Source organism: Ranitomeya imitator, chromosome 5, assembly GCF_032444005.1.
Source record: "Ranitomeya imitator isolate aRanImi1 chromosome 5, aRanImi1.pri, whole genome shotgun sequence".
Lineage (NCBI taxonomy): Eukaryota > Metazoa > Chordata > Amphibia > Anura > Dendrobatidae > Ranitomeya > Ranitomeya imitator.
In genome coordinates this window covers 190,561,786-190,580,543 of record NC_091286.1, presented here as the reverse complement: position 1 = coordinate 190,580,543, position 18,758 = coordinate 190,561,786, and the positions used below count along the sequence as shown (strand labels likewise).

The 18,758-nt window shown below is 43.3% G+C and overlaps 1 protein-coding gene across 2 annotated transcripts in view; it reads right to left on the bottom strand.

Moving 5' to 3' along the window:
- Nucleotides 1-18,758, bottom strand: part of LYST (lysosomal trafficking regulator) — a 604,516-nt gene that overhangs the window by 190,442 nt on the left and 395,316 nt on the right. For both annotated transcript variants that reach the window (XM_069769439.1, XM_069769441.1), the window contains exons 34-35: nt 14,535-14,680; nt 8,841-8,937 (exon numbers count right to left, since the gene is read on the bottom strand). In XM_069769439.1, coding sequence (XP_069625540.1) covers nt 8,841-8,937; nt 14,535-14,680 — 243 coding nt within the window. The remainder of the gene's footprint in view (nt 1-8,840; nt 8,938-14,534; nt 14,681-18,758) is intronic.

Sequence of the window (18,758 nt, the reverse complement as noted above, 5' to 3'; positions counted from 1 at the left end):
AGAAGAATGGGGAACTACGTCCATGCATAAACTACAGGGGTCTTAACGCTATCACCGTTAAGAATAAGTATCCTTTGCCCTTGATATCTGAGCAAGGGTGTTTACTAAACTAGATCTGCGGGGTGCTTACAACCTGATTCGCATCCGTGAGGGGGACAAATGGAAAACGGCGTTTAACACCAGAGATGGGCACTATGAGTATCTGGTGATGCCCTTTGGGCTCTGTAATGCCCCAGCCGTTTTCCAAGACTTTGTCAACGACATCTTCCGGGATATGCTTTCCACCTCGGTCGTAGTCTATCTGGATGATATTCTCATCTTTTCTCCAGATATTGACTCCCACCGGAGAGATGTTGGCAGAGTCTTCGACCTCCTACAGGCAAACTCTCTTTATGCAAAGTTGGAGAAGTGTATGTTTGAGCAGGAGTCTTTACTTTTCCTGGGCTATATCATCTCCGCACAGGGATTGGCTATGGATCCTGCCAAACTACAGGCTGTGATGGACTGGCAGGAGCCCCATTCTCTTAAGACGGTGCAGCGCTTTATGGGGTTCATTAATTATTACCGCCAGTTCATTCCCCACTTCTCAACTCTGGTAGCTCCCTTGGTAGCCCTCACCAAGAAGGGAGAGAATCCCAAGTTGTGGTCGGAAGAGGTCTCCATGGCCTTCACTTCTATAAAGTCTCATTTTGCTAGCACTCCCGTCTTACATCGTCCCAATGTGGATAAGCCATTCCTAATGGAGGTGGATGCCTCATCCGTTGGTGCTGGAGCAGTCCTCTATCAAAAGGATGCTCAAGGTCGGAAGCATCCATGCTTCTTCTTCTCAAAGACCTTCACACCAGCGGAGAGAAATTACTCCATCGGGGATAGGGAGTTGCTAGCAATGAAGTTGGCCTTTTCGGAGTGGAGACATCTTCTGGAAGGTGGGCGGTTTCCCTTCCAAGTCTTCACGGACCACAAAAATTTGGTCTATTTGCATACAGCCCAGCGGCTGAATTCTCGTCAGGCCAGATGGTCCTTATTCTTCTCCCGGTTCCATTTCACTCTCCATTATCTCGCCGGGGAGAAGAATATTCGTGCTGACGCTCTCTCTCGCTCCCTTGTGTCAACTGAGGAGGAGGAAGAGGAGCCTCGGCTTATTGTCCCTTCGGAGAGTCTGAGAACCGTAGCTCCGGTTTCGCTAGAGTCAGTGCCTTCGGGCACGACTTTTGTTCCCATCAATCTGCGACCGGAGGTTCTCTCTTGGGCTCATTCCTCCAGGGTGGGTGGATACTTTGGGACAAAAAGGACATCTGAGCTGCTGGCGAGGACGTACTGGTGGCCGCATATGCTCCGAGATGTCAGAGATTACGTTCTGGCGTGTGTCTCCTGCGCCAAAAATAAGTCTCCTCAACAACGTCCAGCTGGTTTGTTATACCCTCTGCCGGTGGCAGACAGGCCCTGGGAGATGGTCGGGATGGACTTTGTGGTGGGTTTGCCCAAGTCTCGTGGCTGTACCGTCATTTGGGTAATCACCGACCATTTTTCTAAAATGGTGCATTTGGTGCTGCTTCCTCGGCTACCTTCTGCACGGGCCTTGGCAACGTTGTTTATTAGACATATCTTCCGCCTTCACGGTATGCCGGACAAAATTGTCAGTGACCGGGGTCCCCAGTTTGCTTCTCGGTTCTGGAGAGAGCTTTGTCATCTTCTCAGGATTGAGTTAAATCTCTCTTCTGCCTATCATCCCGAGACGAATGGGTTGGTAGAGAGAGCCAACCAGACCTTGGTCACATATCTGCAACATTTTTCTCTGCTAAACAAGATGATTGGGCATCTTTGCTATCGTGGGCGGAGTTTGCTCTGAACAACGCTGTAGCCAACTCCACTGGACAGACTCCATTCCTCCTTAACTATGGTCAGCATCCACGGGTACCTGTGCCCATGCCCATGTCTTCCGCCGATTCTAGGGTGGCAGACTGGGCTGTGGAGGCACGGGACATTTGGGATCGCACTCAGGATGCCATTCGGGCTTCCAAGGAGAGAATGAGGTCCTCCGCCGATGCAGATCGGCGCCCCGCTCCGACTTTTGCTACTGGCAACTTGGTGTGGCTCTCCGCCCGTAACATCAGGCTGCAAGTTGAGTCCACTAAGTTTGCACCTTGGTACTTAGGTCCTTTCAAGGTCCTCAAACAGGTTAACCCTGTGGTCTACCGTCTGGCCCTTCCTCCACGCTTGGGTATCACCGACACCTTTCATGTGTCCCTCTTGAAACCCGTATACATGTCCCGGTTTTCTGAGTCATCTGCCGGGACATCGGGTTCGTCTACGGATGATTACGAGGTGAACGCTATTTTGGGGTGCAAGGTAGTACGTGGTAAAAAATTCTATTTGGTGGATTGGAAGGGTTATGGCCCTGGGAGCCTGTTGAGCACATTCGGGCTCCGCAGCTCATTGCTGCCTTCGAACGTAGCGAGGCCCAAGGAGGAGAGGGGGAATGTTAGGGCTCGAGTTCCTGCCTCTGCACAGGGGGAATCTCGGGCCATCTCCACTGTGGTCTCCCATTCTTCTCCTGCCGCAGTGGAGCCTGCTCAGCGGAGACGTCGATCCCAGCATCTCGCTCAGTCTGACTCTGTGCTAAGAGTTACTGCTGCATTTCCTGCTTCTGCCATTGAAGTCAGTGCTGGGCAGCGGCGAGCAGACGCTTCTGGGACTAAGCCCTGCTTTTCACGTTCTGAGCATGCCCAGAGTAAGATCTCTCAGTGGAGATCGAGGGTCACATGATCAGATACTGCAGCTAGGTCATTGGTCCTTCTTGGAAGGTCCTTGTAGGTGCTAGGACTAAGTCCTGCTTTGCACTCTGAGCATGCCCAGGGCAAAATCTCTCAGTGGAGATCTGGGGTCACATGCTCAGGTACTGCAGCAACTCCATTGGTCCTTCTTTGAAGGTCCTAAACGTGCTGCAACTATTTAAGGCTCGCATGGCCGCACGGCCATGCGCTAGTATTGTCTTGATAATGTGTGTGTGTGCAGATGGATGTATGTCGATGGATGAAAGCTCCTAAATCATTCCCATTCCTAGTGTTGTTGACTGTTCGCGAATGATGGAAGCTATCTAGCGCCCGTCCAAGCCATCAGCACGTTACACACATTACAGCGTCTAATTGCTGTGACCGCCAGTGCGGCGCTGTGCGCTCTCTCTGCGCTTTCCTGACCCAAGCCTAGGTGGTTAGTGGCGTCCGCCAGTGCGGCACCGCACGCACTCTCGTGCTTCTTAAATATTATTATTTCTGTCTCTCTGACACCCCAGTAGCGGTGTCGAGCGCATGAGGTCTTTATGAGTTCTGAGACTCCTTGCTTGCGCTCTTGGTGCGGTACCGAGGCCTTGTGACGCAACAGGGTTCGCTTCCTTCACACAGGGTGAAGTTAACCCATGTGTGTATTCACATTGTACCGCCATATCGTCCATCTCTACTAGCAACAGGGTTTTCAGCTGCATGGTGGACCTCGGACTGCGAACGCACCTAATACCATTTCATCTTAAACTTGGTGTGTTCCGCAGGTCCTAACACACAGTAGTTTGACAATAAATGGCTTCACCCAACCACTAACCATGAGTGGAGAAAAAGTTTTGATGCTATTATTTATACTCTGTGAAAAAAAGGCCAAGAAAGCAAAAATACTGCTGGGGTATGTAAACCTTTGGGCACAATTGTATATATAGATATACCGTACATATTTATTTTGCACAAACTTTTAACCACATATTTAGATATAAAATTAATACAAAATCTTATACAAAAGCCTCGCTTTTTAAAGCCAATTACTGTTAGGGCTTGGCGGAACGCACAATATTTATTTTTAAAGTAATAGGTGCGTTCGCAACCTGGGGTCCACCGTGCATGAGTAAAACCCGCAGCTAGTAAGTGACGGTACTATATGGCGGTATAAGTGAACTCTGTCACTTCACTTTTTTTATGTATATATTTCCACAATTCATAGTTTTGATGTCTTTAGTGTGAATATACAATTTTCATAGTCATGAAAACACAGAAAAATCTTTAAATGAGGTGTGTCCAAATTTTTGGTCTGTACTGTATATATGATACATTTATTGCATAAGGTATTTCAACAAATTTTTCTTTTTTTTTGCGGTTAGGGCATTAACATTTCCTTGATCATGTTGCCTTGTAAGAATGTTTTCAATTTTATGAGAGGCATTCATATTTATTTATAAATGCTTGTATTGTGTTTTCACTGTATAATCTTACTTAATAATGTTGAAATAAGGAATTTGAAAAATTACAAAAATAACTGAAACACCAAAATTACACATTTTTTATATATTCAATAAAAATATTTTTTTAATATATATATCTAAAAGAAATTTGGTAGAATTCACATTCACCTTCATAACATGGTATAATTATATCATGTCATTATTAATCCCTTCATGACCTTGGGATTTTTCGTTTTTCCGTGTTCGTTTTTCACTCCCCTCCTTCCCAGAGCCATAACTTTTTATTTTTCCGTCAATTTGGCCATGTGAGGGCTTATTTTTTGCGGGACGAGTTGTACTTTTGAACGACATAATTGGTTTTAGCATGTCGTGTACTAGAAAAAGGGAAAAAAATTCCAAGTGCGGTGAAATTGCAAAAAAAATGCAATCCCACACTTGTTTTTTGTTTGGCTTTTTTGCTAGGTCCACTAAATGCTAAAACTAACCTGACATTAGGATTCTCCAGGTCAGTACGAGTTCATAGAAACCTAACATGACTAAGTTATTTTTTACCTAAGTGGTGAAAAAAAATTCCAAACTTTGCTAAAAAAAAAAAAAAAAATATTTGCGCCATTTTCCAATACTCGTAGCGTCTCCATTTTTCATGATCTGGGGTCGGTTGAGGGCTTATTTTTTGCGAGCCGAGATGACGTTTTTAATGATAGCATTTTGGTGCAGATACGTTCTTTTGATCGCCCGTTATTGCCTTTTAATGCAATGTCGCGGCGACCAAAATAACGTAATTCTGGCATTTTTAATTTTTTTCTCGCTACGCCGTTTAGCGATCAGGTTAATGCTTTTTTTAATTGATAGATTGGGCAATTATGAACGCGGCGATACCAAATATGTGTAGATTTGATTTTTTTTATTGATTTATTTTGATTGGGGCGAAAGGGGGGTGATTTAAACTTTTATATTTTTTTATCTTTTTCACATTTTTTTTCACTTTTTTTTTTCACTTTTGCCATGCTTCAATAGACTCCATGGGAGGCTAGAAGCAGGCACAGCACGATCGCCTCTGCTACATAGCAGCGATCTGCTGTTCGCTGCTATGTAGCAGAAAATCAGGTGTGCTGTGAGCGCCGACCACAGGGTGGCGCTCACAGCTACCGGCGATAAGTAACCATAGAGGTCTCAAGAATCTCTATGGTTACAATGTACAAGCATCGCCGACCTCCGATCATGTGACGGAGGTCGGCGATGCCGTCATTTCCGGCCGCCCGGCCGGATGCGGTAGTTAAATGCCGCTTTCTGCGTTTGACAGCGGCATTTAACTAGTTAATAGGCGCGGGCAGATCGCGATTCTGCCTGCGCCTATTACTGGCACATGTCAGCTGTTCAAAACAGCTGACATGTCCCGGCTTTGATGCGGGCTCACTGCCGGAGCCCGCATCAAAGCGGGGCTTCTGACCTCGGACGTACTATCCCGTCCGAAGTCAGAAAGGGGTTAAATACACTTTGAGGATTTTATTCTGGTGTATGATTTAATTTTTCTTATTTCAACATCACATTATTGCATGTGTTTTTTATAATTTCGTTTGTGACTTTTTTTATATATATATATAATTTTTTCACCTGCACGGTGGAAAAATTCATGGACACTAATAATTTGGCGTTTTGTAATGTCATTCTAGTATTTGCTAGATCGTTTGCTATATGCAACACCCAATTGTTAAGTGAATTAAGAACATCTGTGTTCTACCTTGTAAAAGAATATATAAATGACTGTTATCTGACCATTAGTCACGAGTAAGACTGCCTAGTGCAGTCGAAACGCATCGACTGGGTTATGTCGACCATGTAAATTTTTCTTTTGTATGCACTATATTTTCTTTTGAAAAAGAAAATGCAGTCCTGTTGAACCTGACTCCAATTTTTTCTATTTTCATTGCCTCACACTACCACGAAGCCTCGGGACAAATCTTTACCAACCATGAGGCCTCAGAACTATTTTTTACTTACCGTATATACTCGAGTATAAGCCGAGATTTTCAGCCCAAATTTTTGGGCTGAAAGTGCCCCCCTCGGCTTATACTCGAGTCACGGTAGCGGTGGGGTCGGCGGGTGAGGGGGTGAGGGCGCTGAGGCATACTTACCTAGTCCCAGCGATCCTCGCGCTGTCCCTGCCGTCCCACGGGCTTCGGCGCTGCAGTTTCTTCCTCTCTTCAGCGGTCACGTGGGACCGCTCATTACAGAAATGAATAAGCGGCTCCGCCTCCCATAGGGGCGGAGCCACTTATTCATTTCTCTAATCAGCGGTGCCGGTGACCGCTGATAGAGAAAGAAGCTGCGGCACCGAAGACAGGAGGGGACAGCGCGAGGATCGCCAGGACTAGGTGAGTATAGCATATTCACCTGTCCTCGTTCCAGCCGCCGGGCGCCGATCCATCTTCCCGGCCGGCGCCTCCATCTTCCCGGCGTCTCTGCTCTCTGACTGTTCAGGCAGAGGGCGCGATGATGCATACAGTGTGCGCGGCGCCCTCTGCCTGATCAGTCAGAGCAGAGACGCCGGGAAGATGGAGGCGCCGGAACGAGACGCCGGGAGCTGCAATCAAGGGAGGTGAGTATGTGTTTTTTTTTCTTTATTGCGGCAGCGGCGGCACAAATTTATGTGGAACATCTATGGGGCACAGTGAACGGTGCAGAGCACCGTATATGGCACAGCACAGCTATGGGGCACAGTGAACGGTGCAGAGCACCGTATATGGCACAGCACAGCTATGGGGCACAGTGAACGGTGCAGAGCACCGTATATGGCACAGCACAGCTATGGGGCACAGTGAACGGTGCAGAGCACCGTATATGGCACAGCACAGCTATGGGGCACAGTGAACGGTGCAGAGCACCGTATATGGCACAGCACAGCTATGGGGCACAGTGAACGGTGCAGAGCACCGTATATGGCACAGCACAGCTATGGGGCACAGTGAACGGTGCAGAGCACCGTATATGGCACAGCACAGGGGCACAGTGAACGGTGCAGAGCACCGTATATGGCACATCTAGGGGGCACAATGAACGGTGCAGAGCACCGTATATGGCACAGCTAGGGGGCACAATGAACGGTGCAGAGCACTATATGGTTCACACCTATGGGGAAATATGAACGGTGCAGAGCACTATATGGCACAGCTATGGGGAAATAATGATCTATTTTTATTTTTGAAATTCCCCGATAAATGCTGCATTTCCACCCTAGGCTTATACTCGAGTCAATAAGTTTTCCCAGTTTTTTGTGGCAAAATTAGGGGGGTCGGCTTATACTCGGGTCGGCTTATACTCGAGTATATACGGTACCATGATTCCTGAGAACTATTCTTCACCTACTATGATTCCTCAATTCTTAGCCTACAATGATGTCTCAACAATTCCAGGGACAGCTAACAACATAATTTTTTTTTTAATCAAGTACTTTTTATTAAGGCATATATCCAAAATGTAATACAGTCTGACACAAACTCCAGACTGATACCAAAATTACAAAGCAGATTGATACATTTCTTTTAACATGAACTAGCCCCTTTACCCAGTACCCCCCCAACCCCATCCCAATATCCTTTATTGTTAAATTAATACATCTCATCTTGATAAATTTATACATAACTTTACAAAAGCTCAGCCGCACAAGTACAATTTCTGCAGAGGTGGATGGTGCGAGACATGATGTCCCAGATGTGTTCAATCGGATTCAGGTCTGGGGAGTGCGCGGGCCAGTCCATAGCTTCAATGCCTTCATCTTGCAGGAACTGCTGACGCACTCCAACCACATGAGGTCTGGCATTGTCCTGCATTAGGAGCAACCCATTGTGCCCAGCTTATACTACTGGAGACATAGACTCAGTAAATTGTTAAATGGACCCTCTCCACTACAGTAATGCCACACAGGTATCCACTTACTGTGGCTTAGGTTCAGTGGGGCTTAGAACGAGGGGGCATTTGGGAGCGCAGGTTCCATCGGATTTATTTGAGGGGGCGAGAAACATGTTGCTTTTCCAGAGTCTTTGTTCTACAGTAATGTGAAAACCTCCTGTATTTAGAGTGACAGATGATGGACCTGAGTGGGGGGCTGGTTTTGTGTGGGATAAGTTAGGGTTTGTATTGGTAACATTTTGGGGTACATATTTTTTCTTCTCTTCCCATATAAGGCTTGGATCACATTCTTGTGTTCTATGCTGAGCAACTACATTGAGGATTCAAAAATGCAATTCAGACAAAACCCCTGAACCATTTACTATAATGAGGCAGATGGAGACACTTTGCATACATTAGTAAACTGATCACATCTGATAAGGCTGGTACGTATACTTATTTTGAAAATATATGTCAGAATGGTTGCATAACCTTGATATAAAAATAAGTTTGAGTGCTGGACTTTCATATTATTATCAGGAGTAAAACTTCAAAATTGATTATCCTGCCATATGATATGGATTTTTTCAAACAAGTATACCAATCTCAAAGAGTACAATAGAACTATTTATTAATGTGTGCAGTTTGAATTTGAAAATTTAGTGAAAAAGAAGCCTTAAATTAGGCTTTGTACATACAATGCTTTGTACATACAATTTAGAATGCTTACCTTATATGTTCACTTGCGGCCTTCTCTTTTACAATAGAAGATAAAGAGGAATGTGTTTTGTCTTCAAAAAAGTAAGACAGAGGTGGCTTAACAGATTCTGTAATATGATAAAAAAATACAACAAAATAACAAAACCATAGGAGGAAATACAGGAATAATAATGGCAGAGAATAATATATATTATAATATTTTATAATAATAAAATATATATACAGTTTTGTGAAAAACAGTTTGCACCCTTCCCAATTTCCTATTCTTTAGATGTTTGTTACAATTAAATATTTCAGATCACCAAACAAATGTAAATATTAGACAAAGATAACACAAGTAAACACAAAATGCAGTTTATAAATGAAGGTCTTTATTATTAAGAGAGAAAGAAACCCAAACCTACAGGGCCCTGTGTGAAACATTTAAATGTGACAAACATGAGAATAGGAAATCAGGAAGGGGCAAACACTTTTTCACACAAATGTATATATATTCTAATATTATAAAATGTCTACATTAAAGTAACTAGCAAAGAGAATCTGCCACCTAATCTGAGAGCAAAACAATGTAGAGACAGACACCCTGATTCCAGAGATGTGTTACTTACTGTGCCGCTTGTGCGGATTTATATTAAGTCATAGTTTTATCAGCAGGAAATTATCACTAGAGAACTAGTATACTTGTCACCATTTAGTCCTCCATATTCATGAACATTCTATAACCCTACTCAGTGAAGTAACTTGAAGAACTGGGTCCCAATGCAAAAGCTCATCTTTTTGGTATGTAATGTTTTATATAAACCTGTTTCGGTTTTTTTCAGTAATAAAATGAATAATCAAAAGTACAAAAGTGCCTAATAATTGTACACTTAGTATACAGTCCTTGAAAAGGGTGACCAGAGATCAGTATGCTTAAACAAGCCTTGCACAAGACTTGCATGAATTTTAACTTACATGTGATTGTGGAAAATAATCAGGTCCACATTTGCCATTAGGCACCTAGAGTGGCAACCAATTTTACACCCCCTGTACTGGCGCCAATAGGGAGGGGGGTTGCATGGGGTGGAGTGCAGCGCTAGTCATCCTCACAGTTCAGTGCAGTTGCTGGCTAGGACCAAGAGGTGTGGAGAGTGGGAGAGGAGCATTCCTCAAACTCAATGTGGACAAATCTGAACTCATCATCTTTCCTCCATGTCATAGATCTTCCTTATCTGACCTATCTATCGCAATTTACACCATCATGCTTTCCCCCGTACCGGAAGTCCGCTGCCTCGGAATAACCCTTGACTCTGTCTTCCCCTTCAAACCGCACATCCAAGTTCTTTCCTCCTCCTGTCGCCTCCAGCCCAAAAATATCTCCAGAATCCATCCTTTCCTCAACCATCAATCTACTAAAATGCTTGTGCATGCCGTAATCATCTCCCGCCTCAACTACTGCCACATCCTTTTCTGCGGCCTCTCTAACACCCTTGCCCCTCTCCAGTCCATCCTTAACTCTGCTGCCCGACTAATTCATCTCTCTCCTCGCTACTCCTCCGCTCCCCCCCTCTGCAAATCTCTTCACTGGCTCCCATTCCCTCAGCGTATCCAGTTCAAATTACTAATACTGACCTACAAAGCCATCCATAACCTGTCTCCTCAATATATCTCAGAACTGATCTCCCGATATCTTCCCTAATGTAATCTCCGGTCCTTCCAAGACCTCCTTCTCTCCTCCACACTTATTCGCTCCTCACCCAACCGCCTCCAAGACATCTCCCGAATATCCCCCATCCTCTGGAATTCTCTGCCCCAACATATCCGACTATCAACCACATTCGGATCCTTCAGACGGAACCTGAAAACCCATCTCTTCAGGAAAGCCTACAGCCTGCACTGAACCTGCTGCCTCCCCCCCAACCGGAGCTCCTGCTACCCTCAACCTATTGTCTCTCCCCCCACCATCCTGTAGAATGTAAGCTCACAAGGGCAGGGTCCTCACCCCTCTGTATCAGTCTGTAATTGTTAGTTTGCTTACTGTAAGTGATATCTGTAATTTGTATGTAACCTTCTCATGTACAGCACCATGGTATCAATGGTGCTATATAAATAAATAATAATAATAATTCTAATTGGTGGAGCTGCAGTGATTGTGCTGCCACTGGTGCAAAGATCACTGAAACCGCTCCGATGCATGCTATGACCTGCGTGTGATGATTCTGTATGTTTTACCTGAACAAAGGAAAAAGTGATTGGTGTGTATATTTCACCCACATATCTGTCTTAGGCCTCTTTCACACTTCCGGATCCTGTGCAGATTGCAAAAAGCGGATGCACTGGGTCCATTTTTTGGACTGATCCGTCGAGGCTATGTGCACACATTGTGTATGCGTCTTCGCCACGTTTTTCCGCTGTGAAAACGAATACACAACACAACCCATGTTAAAAATAATAAAAAAAAAAAAGCATGATATTCTTACCTTCCGACGTCCCCCGCAGCCTTCCCGCGGACCCCACAGCCTTCCCGATGCTCGCGATGCTGTCGGCAGCTCCCGTTCTCAGTAATGCTTTGCGAGACAATGACCTGGAAACGGGAGCTGCCGGGAGCATCGCGAAGGCTGCGGGGATCGCGGGAAGGCTGTGGGGGATGCCGGAAAGTAAGAATATCACGATTTTTAAAATTATTTTTAACATTATATCTTTTTACTATTGATGCTGCATAGGCAGCATCAATAGTAAAGAGAGAGAGAAAGAGAGAGAATTTCCCTGACTGGAAATTCTTCAGTGCATGCACAGTTTCAAAAGACGGCATCTGTCGCTGGATTTCTGCTTTTGACAGTCAGGGATGGATCCTGCGCCCATAGGCTTCCATTACATACAATGACGGACAGCGCAGGATCCGTCGCTGAGCGATTTTCCAACGTACACAAAAAACGTTTCTATGTGCGTTGTCTCTGCCTGACGGACATCAATTTTACGAAGGATCCAGAGCACAACGGATGAAACGGATGGCCATCCATTACAATCCGTCGCTAATACAAGTCTATGAGAAAAACGTATCCAGCAGAAAGATTTGCTGGATCCGTTTTTTTTCACAAAACTACGTATTGTGACGGAAAAAGAAAGACGGAAGTGTGAACTTTCTGTGCAAGTGAATCAGCCATATAGGTTGTTAGCAAGGGATCTGCGTATTTCCCTGCTCAATTATGCCACTCCAGCATTTTTGGGGATGATTGTAGCTAATCTCCTGCACTGCTCAGGAGTGAGAAAAGCAACTGCACTGTTTATTTGGGAAGTTTTTCATTAGGCCCAGCTGTCATAAGTTAGCATTCATATATACAGGTCCTTCTCAAAAAATTAGCATATAGTGTTAAATTTCATTATTTACCATAATGTAATGATTACAATTAAACTTTCATATATTGTAGATTCATTATCCACCAACTGAAATTTGTCAGGTCTATTATTGTTTTAATACTGATGATTTTGGCATACAACTCCTGATAACCCAAAAAACCTGTCTCAATAAATTAGCATATCAAGAAAAGGTTCTCTAAACGACCTATTACCCTAATCTTCTGAATCAACTAATTAACTCTAAACACATGCAAAAGATACCTGAGGCTTTTATAAACTCCCTGCCTGGTTCATTACTCAAAACCCCCATCATGGGTAAGACTAGCGACCTGACAGATGTCAAGAAGGCCATCATTGACACCCTCAAGCAAGAGGGTAAGACCCAGAAAGAAATTTCTCAACAAATAGGCTGTTCCCAGAGTGCTGTATCAAGGCACCTCAATGGTAAGTCTGTTGGAAGGAAACAATGTGGCAGAAAACACTGTACAACGAGAAGAGGAGACCGGACCCTGAGGAAGATTGTGGAGAAGGACCGATTCCAGACCTTGGGGAACCTGAGGAAGCAGTGGACTGAGTCTGGTGTGGAAACATCCAGAGCCACCGTGCACAGGCGTGTGCAGGAAATGGGCTACAGGTGCCGCATTCCCCAGGTAAAGCCACTTTTGAACCATAAACAGCGGCAGAGGCGCCTGACCTGGGCTACAGAGAAGCAGCACTGGACTGTTGCTAAGTGGTCCCAAGTACTTTTTTCTGATGAAAGCAAATTTTGCATGTCATTCGGAAATCAAGGTGCCAGAGTCTGGAGGAAGACTGGGGAGAAGGAAATGCCAAAATGCCTGAAGTCCAGTGTCAAGTACCCACAGTCAGTGATGGTGTGGGGTGCCATGTCAGCTGCTGGTGTTGGTCCACTGTGTTTCATCAAGGGCAGGGTCAATGCAGCTAGCTATCAGGAGATTTTGGAGCACTTCATGCTTCCATCGGCTGAAATGCTTTATGGAGATGAAGATTTCATTTTTCAGCACGACCTGGCACCTGCTCACAGTGCCAAAACCACTGGTAAATGGTTTACTGACCATGGTATTACTGTGCTCAATTGGCCTGCCAACTCTCCTGACCTGAACCCCATAGAGAATCTGTGGGATATTGTGAAGAGAAAGTTGAGAGACGCAAGACCCAACACTCTGGATGAGCTTAAGGCCGCTATTGAAGCATCCTGGGCCTCCATAACATCTCAGCAGTGTCACAGGCTGATTGCCTCCATGCCACGCCGCATTGAAGCAGTCATTTCTGCCAAAGGATTCCCGACCAAGTATTGAGTGCATAACTGAACATTATTATTTGTTGGTTTTTTTGTTTGTTATTAAAAAACACTTTTATTTGATTGGATGGGTGAAATATGCTAATTTATTGAGACAGGTTTTTTGGGTTATCAGGAGTTGTATGCCAAAATCATCAGTATTAAAACAATAAAAGACCTGACAAATTTCAGTTGGTGGATAATGAATCTATAATATATGAAAGTTTAATTGTAATCATTACATTATGGTAAATAATGAAATTTAACACTATATGCTAATTTTTTGAGAAGGACCTGTATTGTTAACAACTAGGCAGTCCAGGATTTTACTTTTTTTTTTATTCTGTATTATTTTTTATTTTTGGTAATACTATACATACAGCATACTATACAGCACAAATAAAACTGTTGTATCATACTAGCTTGGTGTGTACTGTGCTCTTGGAGTACCTAAAGAGCCTTTCTGTCCCAAGAAGTGGAGATATTATGAGATGTTCCTCTAAACAATATGTAAATTTTGTGATTTTTTTTTCAAAAAGAAAATTGGACTGAGAAAAATCCCTCTTCTGAATAGCCCTATTGAATAACATTGGATGCTGTCCAATCAAAACTTGAAAAGCACATGTTCGATTGATACATTCGTCTGCATGAGCCTTAAAGGGAAACTATCACCAGGCTTATGCTTCCCTATCTGAGGACAATATAAGATAGGGTCGAAGATGCTGATTCCAGTGGTTTCACGTACTAGCTGTCTTTCTGTAATCTTGCTAACATCACTGCTTAAATGCTGCAGCTCTGCTAGTTCTTTCATTGGTAAGCACAGGCTAGTCTTGCCCACATTATTGGACGACTGCTTTCTGCCTATACTTTCTATAGACAAAAAGCTGTCAATCAGCTTTAAGGCGACGAGGTTAAATGGGGCACAGAAATATTCTGAGGAATACATAACAGGAGCTCCTCAACTAGCAGAGCACATAAAGCAATGTTTTAAAAAAAGCAACAGCAAAAAGCCCAGAATTAGTTAGAGAGTTTACAAAAAAACGGAAAGGTAGTGGAAAAGAAATAACTTGCCTTCTTTTTTCTGCCTGTCCTGGAGAATGTACTTGTTTGGAATTGTTAAGTAGCATTTTTGCAAACGTCTTCTCTCACGATTTGGACCCTCAGTTGGATCAAGCTGAAATGAGGTTGGATATGATGCTGGGTCATACCACACAGCCCTATGAGATAAGATGCACAGAACGTGTTAGAATACAGCTATTAAAGAAGAACTTGGCAGCACCAAGAAAAAATAATTCAATAAAGTAAACCAAAGCAAATTGAAGAAAAATACATCAAAGCCCTCCTTAATGAGGTATTCCATAAACAATCCAACCTATCCACCAAAAAGATGATAAATGTATTATCTCTAGGGATTCAGTTGCAAAGATCACAAATGATTCAAAAAACTAGGAGGATGTGAGACCACCACACCAAAATACAGTGAATTGATCTGTGGTCACACATGCTCACTATGGCTCCATCAAAAATCACACTGGGCCAGGACTGCTCACAGACTCAAAATTGGGATCCATGGCAGGCACAAACCAGAGGAAACTAGGAGCGACAGAACAGACCTAAGAACAGAAAAGAAGCAACTAAAAAACGATGTGAGCAGAATTGACTTTATAAACTAACTTCTTGCAAAAATGTGATATGTTCATGTCATATTTTAATAACAATAATATACAATTTACGGCTGTATTTGGTAATGAAACGATTGATTTTTGAGCCGATGATTATGTGAGTTATCACCCATTCCATTATAAAACTGCACCACCTTATTTGTTCTCCCTAGACATAGTAACAGTGAACATGTTTTTACAGAGTAGGCACTGGAATGGTTGGGGAGATTACGGTAATTTTGCGAGGATGTGATAAACAGGGTGTCTTGGAGGCATTGAATAGTTATTTGATTGGTCTTTCAAAAAAAGTAAAACGAGATGGAAAGATCTGTCTTTTGACTTCAATTCAGTCGACTAGCAGACACAATGAAGAGTACAATAACGCTGGCATATCATTCAAGCAGATCGGGAGCTAATCGAGAGAATCTGTACTCACCCTATTGTTACTTTCCATAGGGGTAAAAGCCTTAAAAACCACTTAGTAAGAAAAAATAGAATTGGTTAAAACAATTGAAACCTAAAAGAAATCCCATATGTGGTTCATGGCAAAATGTGATTGTGGCAAAATGAGTATACTGCCAATCTAAGAATAGTTCATTAATCATATTGTCAAAGAACTCATTAACTGCAGAAAGAATGATACAATACACTCTATATTTGTTCATTTTCGATACGATACGATACGATACACTTTATTGATCCCGTGGGAAATTATGGTATCACAGCAGCACAACTTAAATCATAAAAATCATAAAGGAATTCCATAGTTGACATGACAGTTTGTTGACAGAAGAACATTATACATTAGAATAGGTCATACACAACGAGTGAACTGAAATGTAGAGAAATAAGTAGACATTCACCTTGGTGGTTTAACCCTAATGTTATTGTTGTACATTCCCATGGCAGTTGGCACAAACGATTTCCTATATTTTTCCTTCTTACACCTCAGAAGTATTAGCCGGTTGCTGAAGGTGCTCTTCTGTCTCATGAATAGCTCATATAATGGATGTGCATTATTGTTCATAATTGTCATACACTTTCTCAGAGTTCTTTTCTCCACTACCTCCCCAAAAGAGTCCAGATTGCAGCCCACAGCAGAACTTGCCTTCTTAATAATCTTATTCAGCTTATTAGCATCAGAGGCCCGCACACTACTACCCCAGCACGTGATTGCAAAAAAGATGGCACTTGCCACCACAGATTGGTAGAACATTTCTAACATTTTGCTACACACATTAAAAGACCTCAGTTTCCTTAGGAAATACAGTCTGCTCATCCCCTTCTTGTAGACAAACTCTGAGTGGCATCTCCAGTCCAGTTTGCTATCCAAATGGACCCCCAAATATTTGTAACTCTCCACCTGCTCTACCTCCTGACCAGCAATAGTGATCGGTAAGCATTCCAACTTTATCCTGCTATAGTTGGCCACCAACTCCTTGGTTTTCTTAACATTTAGCTGCAGACAGTTACCATTGCACCAATCCACGAAATTCGACACCACCCTTCTATATTCCTCATCCCCCTGATCTCCCCTAATGCATCCCACAACCACAGAGTCATCCGAAAATTTTTGAAGATGGCAAAGTTCAGATTTATACTGAAAGTCTGAAGTATACAGTGTGAATAGAAAGGGCGCAAGCACCGTTCCCTGGGGGGCACCGACACTGCTTAATAATCTGCTTGACACCACTGCTCCCATCTGTACAAACTGTGGCCGATCTGATAGGTAGTCAGTTATCCAATTTCTCATCCCCTCCTCCACCTTCATATCAGTCATCTTTTTGTGTAGTAAAAGTGGCTGCAGGGAGTTAAATGCACTCGAGAAATCGAAGAACATCGCTCGCACCGTGGCTCCGTCATTCTCCAGAAATGAATGTAGCCTATGTAACAGAGAAAGAATAGCATCATCCACCCCCAATCTATGTCGGTAAGCAAACTGAAGGGGATCAATAAAAGCATTGACCCTCGGTCTTAAGTGAGCAAGCACTAATCTTTCCAAGGCCTTCATAGCATGAGATGTTAAGGCTACAGGACGATAGTCATTTAGGGTTGCAGGAGAAGTCGTCTTGGGTACCGGCACCAGACAGGAAGTTTTCCATAACACCGGTACCCTCTGTGTTTGTAGACTTCCATTAAATAGGCGCGTAAAGACAGTACACAGCTGGTCTGCACACACTTTAAGGACACGTGAGCTGAGTCCATCTGGTCCTGCAGCTTTACCAATGTTAAGTGGCTTAAACTGCCTCCTCACATCATTTTCGGATACTCTAAAATAGGTCTGCTCATCCTCCAATATCGATGTTGCAGAATTTGCACCCAGTTCCCATCCACTATCAGTTTGCATTACACATGTACTGCTGAACCTGTTGAAATACTCATTCATCTCATTAGCCTTTTCATGAACATACCAATTCTATTTCAGCAGGAAAAGGATGTATACGCCTGAGTAATAATGTTACAAGAACACACAATGGAGATTCATTGTGGCTCAGATTTTCTGGTATACAACTTATGTATGTGCCAAATTCTGGTGGAGAGCAGCATAAACTATTACTGAGGTGTAGGGATAACTACAGTAAGTTATTAAAATAGATGCCTTAATGACCGCAATGAATGCTCAGTGTTCTTAGAACATTGCACTTTATATGGATGTGTTTTTCTAAAGTGTAAGCATCATTTTAATTTTTACATGGGAGGTCAATAGGACACATGTAACTTTGTAATATATCTTATCAGAGATATTTGCTTTTTTCTCCTCGTGAACTGATCATTTATTTTAAAAATTCTCAGTTCTAAGGGGTAAGATTTCTCCTTCTGGAGTGTGACAAACCAGGACTTTCATGCCATTATAAGGAGACATAAATGCCTTGCATGCAGGCGTTTAAGTCTCCTCATAGTGGCATGCCAGGCCTGGCTTGTCAAACTCCTCAAGGAGAAACCTTACCCCTTACATCCCAGCCTTAGCTTCTCACATAGGCAAATCAGATCTCATACTTTGCACTGACGAGGGGCATTAGCCCAGAACACCATGTCTGCAAATTGGGATTCTGATTTAGCTCTTATCCTAAGTCATATTGCAAGACTCGTTAAAAGGTTGATATTGACTTGTAGGATTGCTATTTCCAATAGGTGGCACTAGAGTTCAAGTCCTCTTCTACTCAGATGAGATAATTTGCATTTCTAAGGTAAAATATGTATTCAATGAAAACTAACTTTCCCACTGCTGAGATAGGAGATGAGCTGCTACGCATTCTATGGAAAGGGGAGGTGGAAGGATGGAGGAGTGGGAGGCAGAAATTAGTGAAGTATACTCGTTGCGCAAGTTTTCTCGAGCACGCTCAGGTGACCTCCGAGTATTTGTTCGTGTTCGGAGATTTTGTTTTCATCGCGGCAGCTGAATGATTTACAGCTATTAGCCAGGCTGAGTACATGTGGGGGTTGCCTGGTTGCTAGGAAATCCCCACATGTAATCAAGCTGGCTAATAGCTGTAAATCATTCAACTGCGGCGATGAAAACTTAATCTCCGAACAGTAACAAAGAGACCACCCGAACAACGAGTATACTCACTCATCACTAGCAGAAATCCTCGCTCCTCTTCACCGCTTCTGTCTACATAGTTGACAGTTGCTC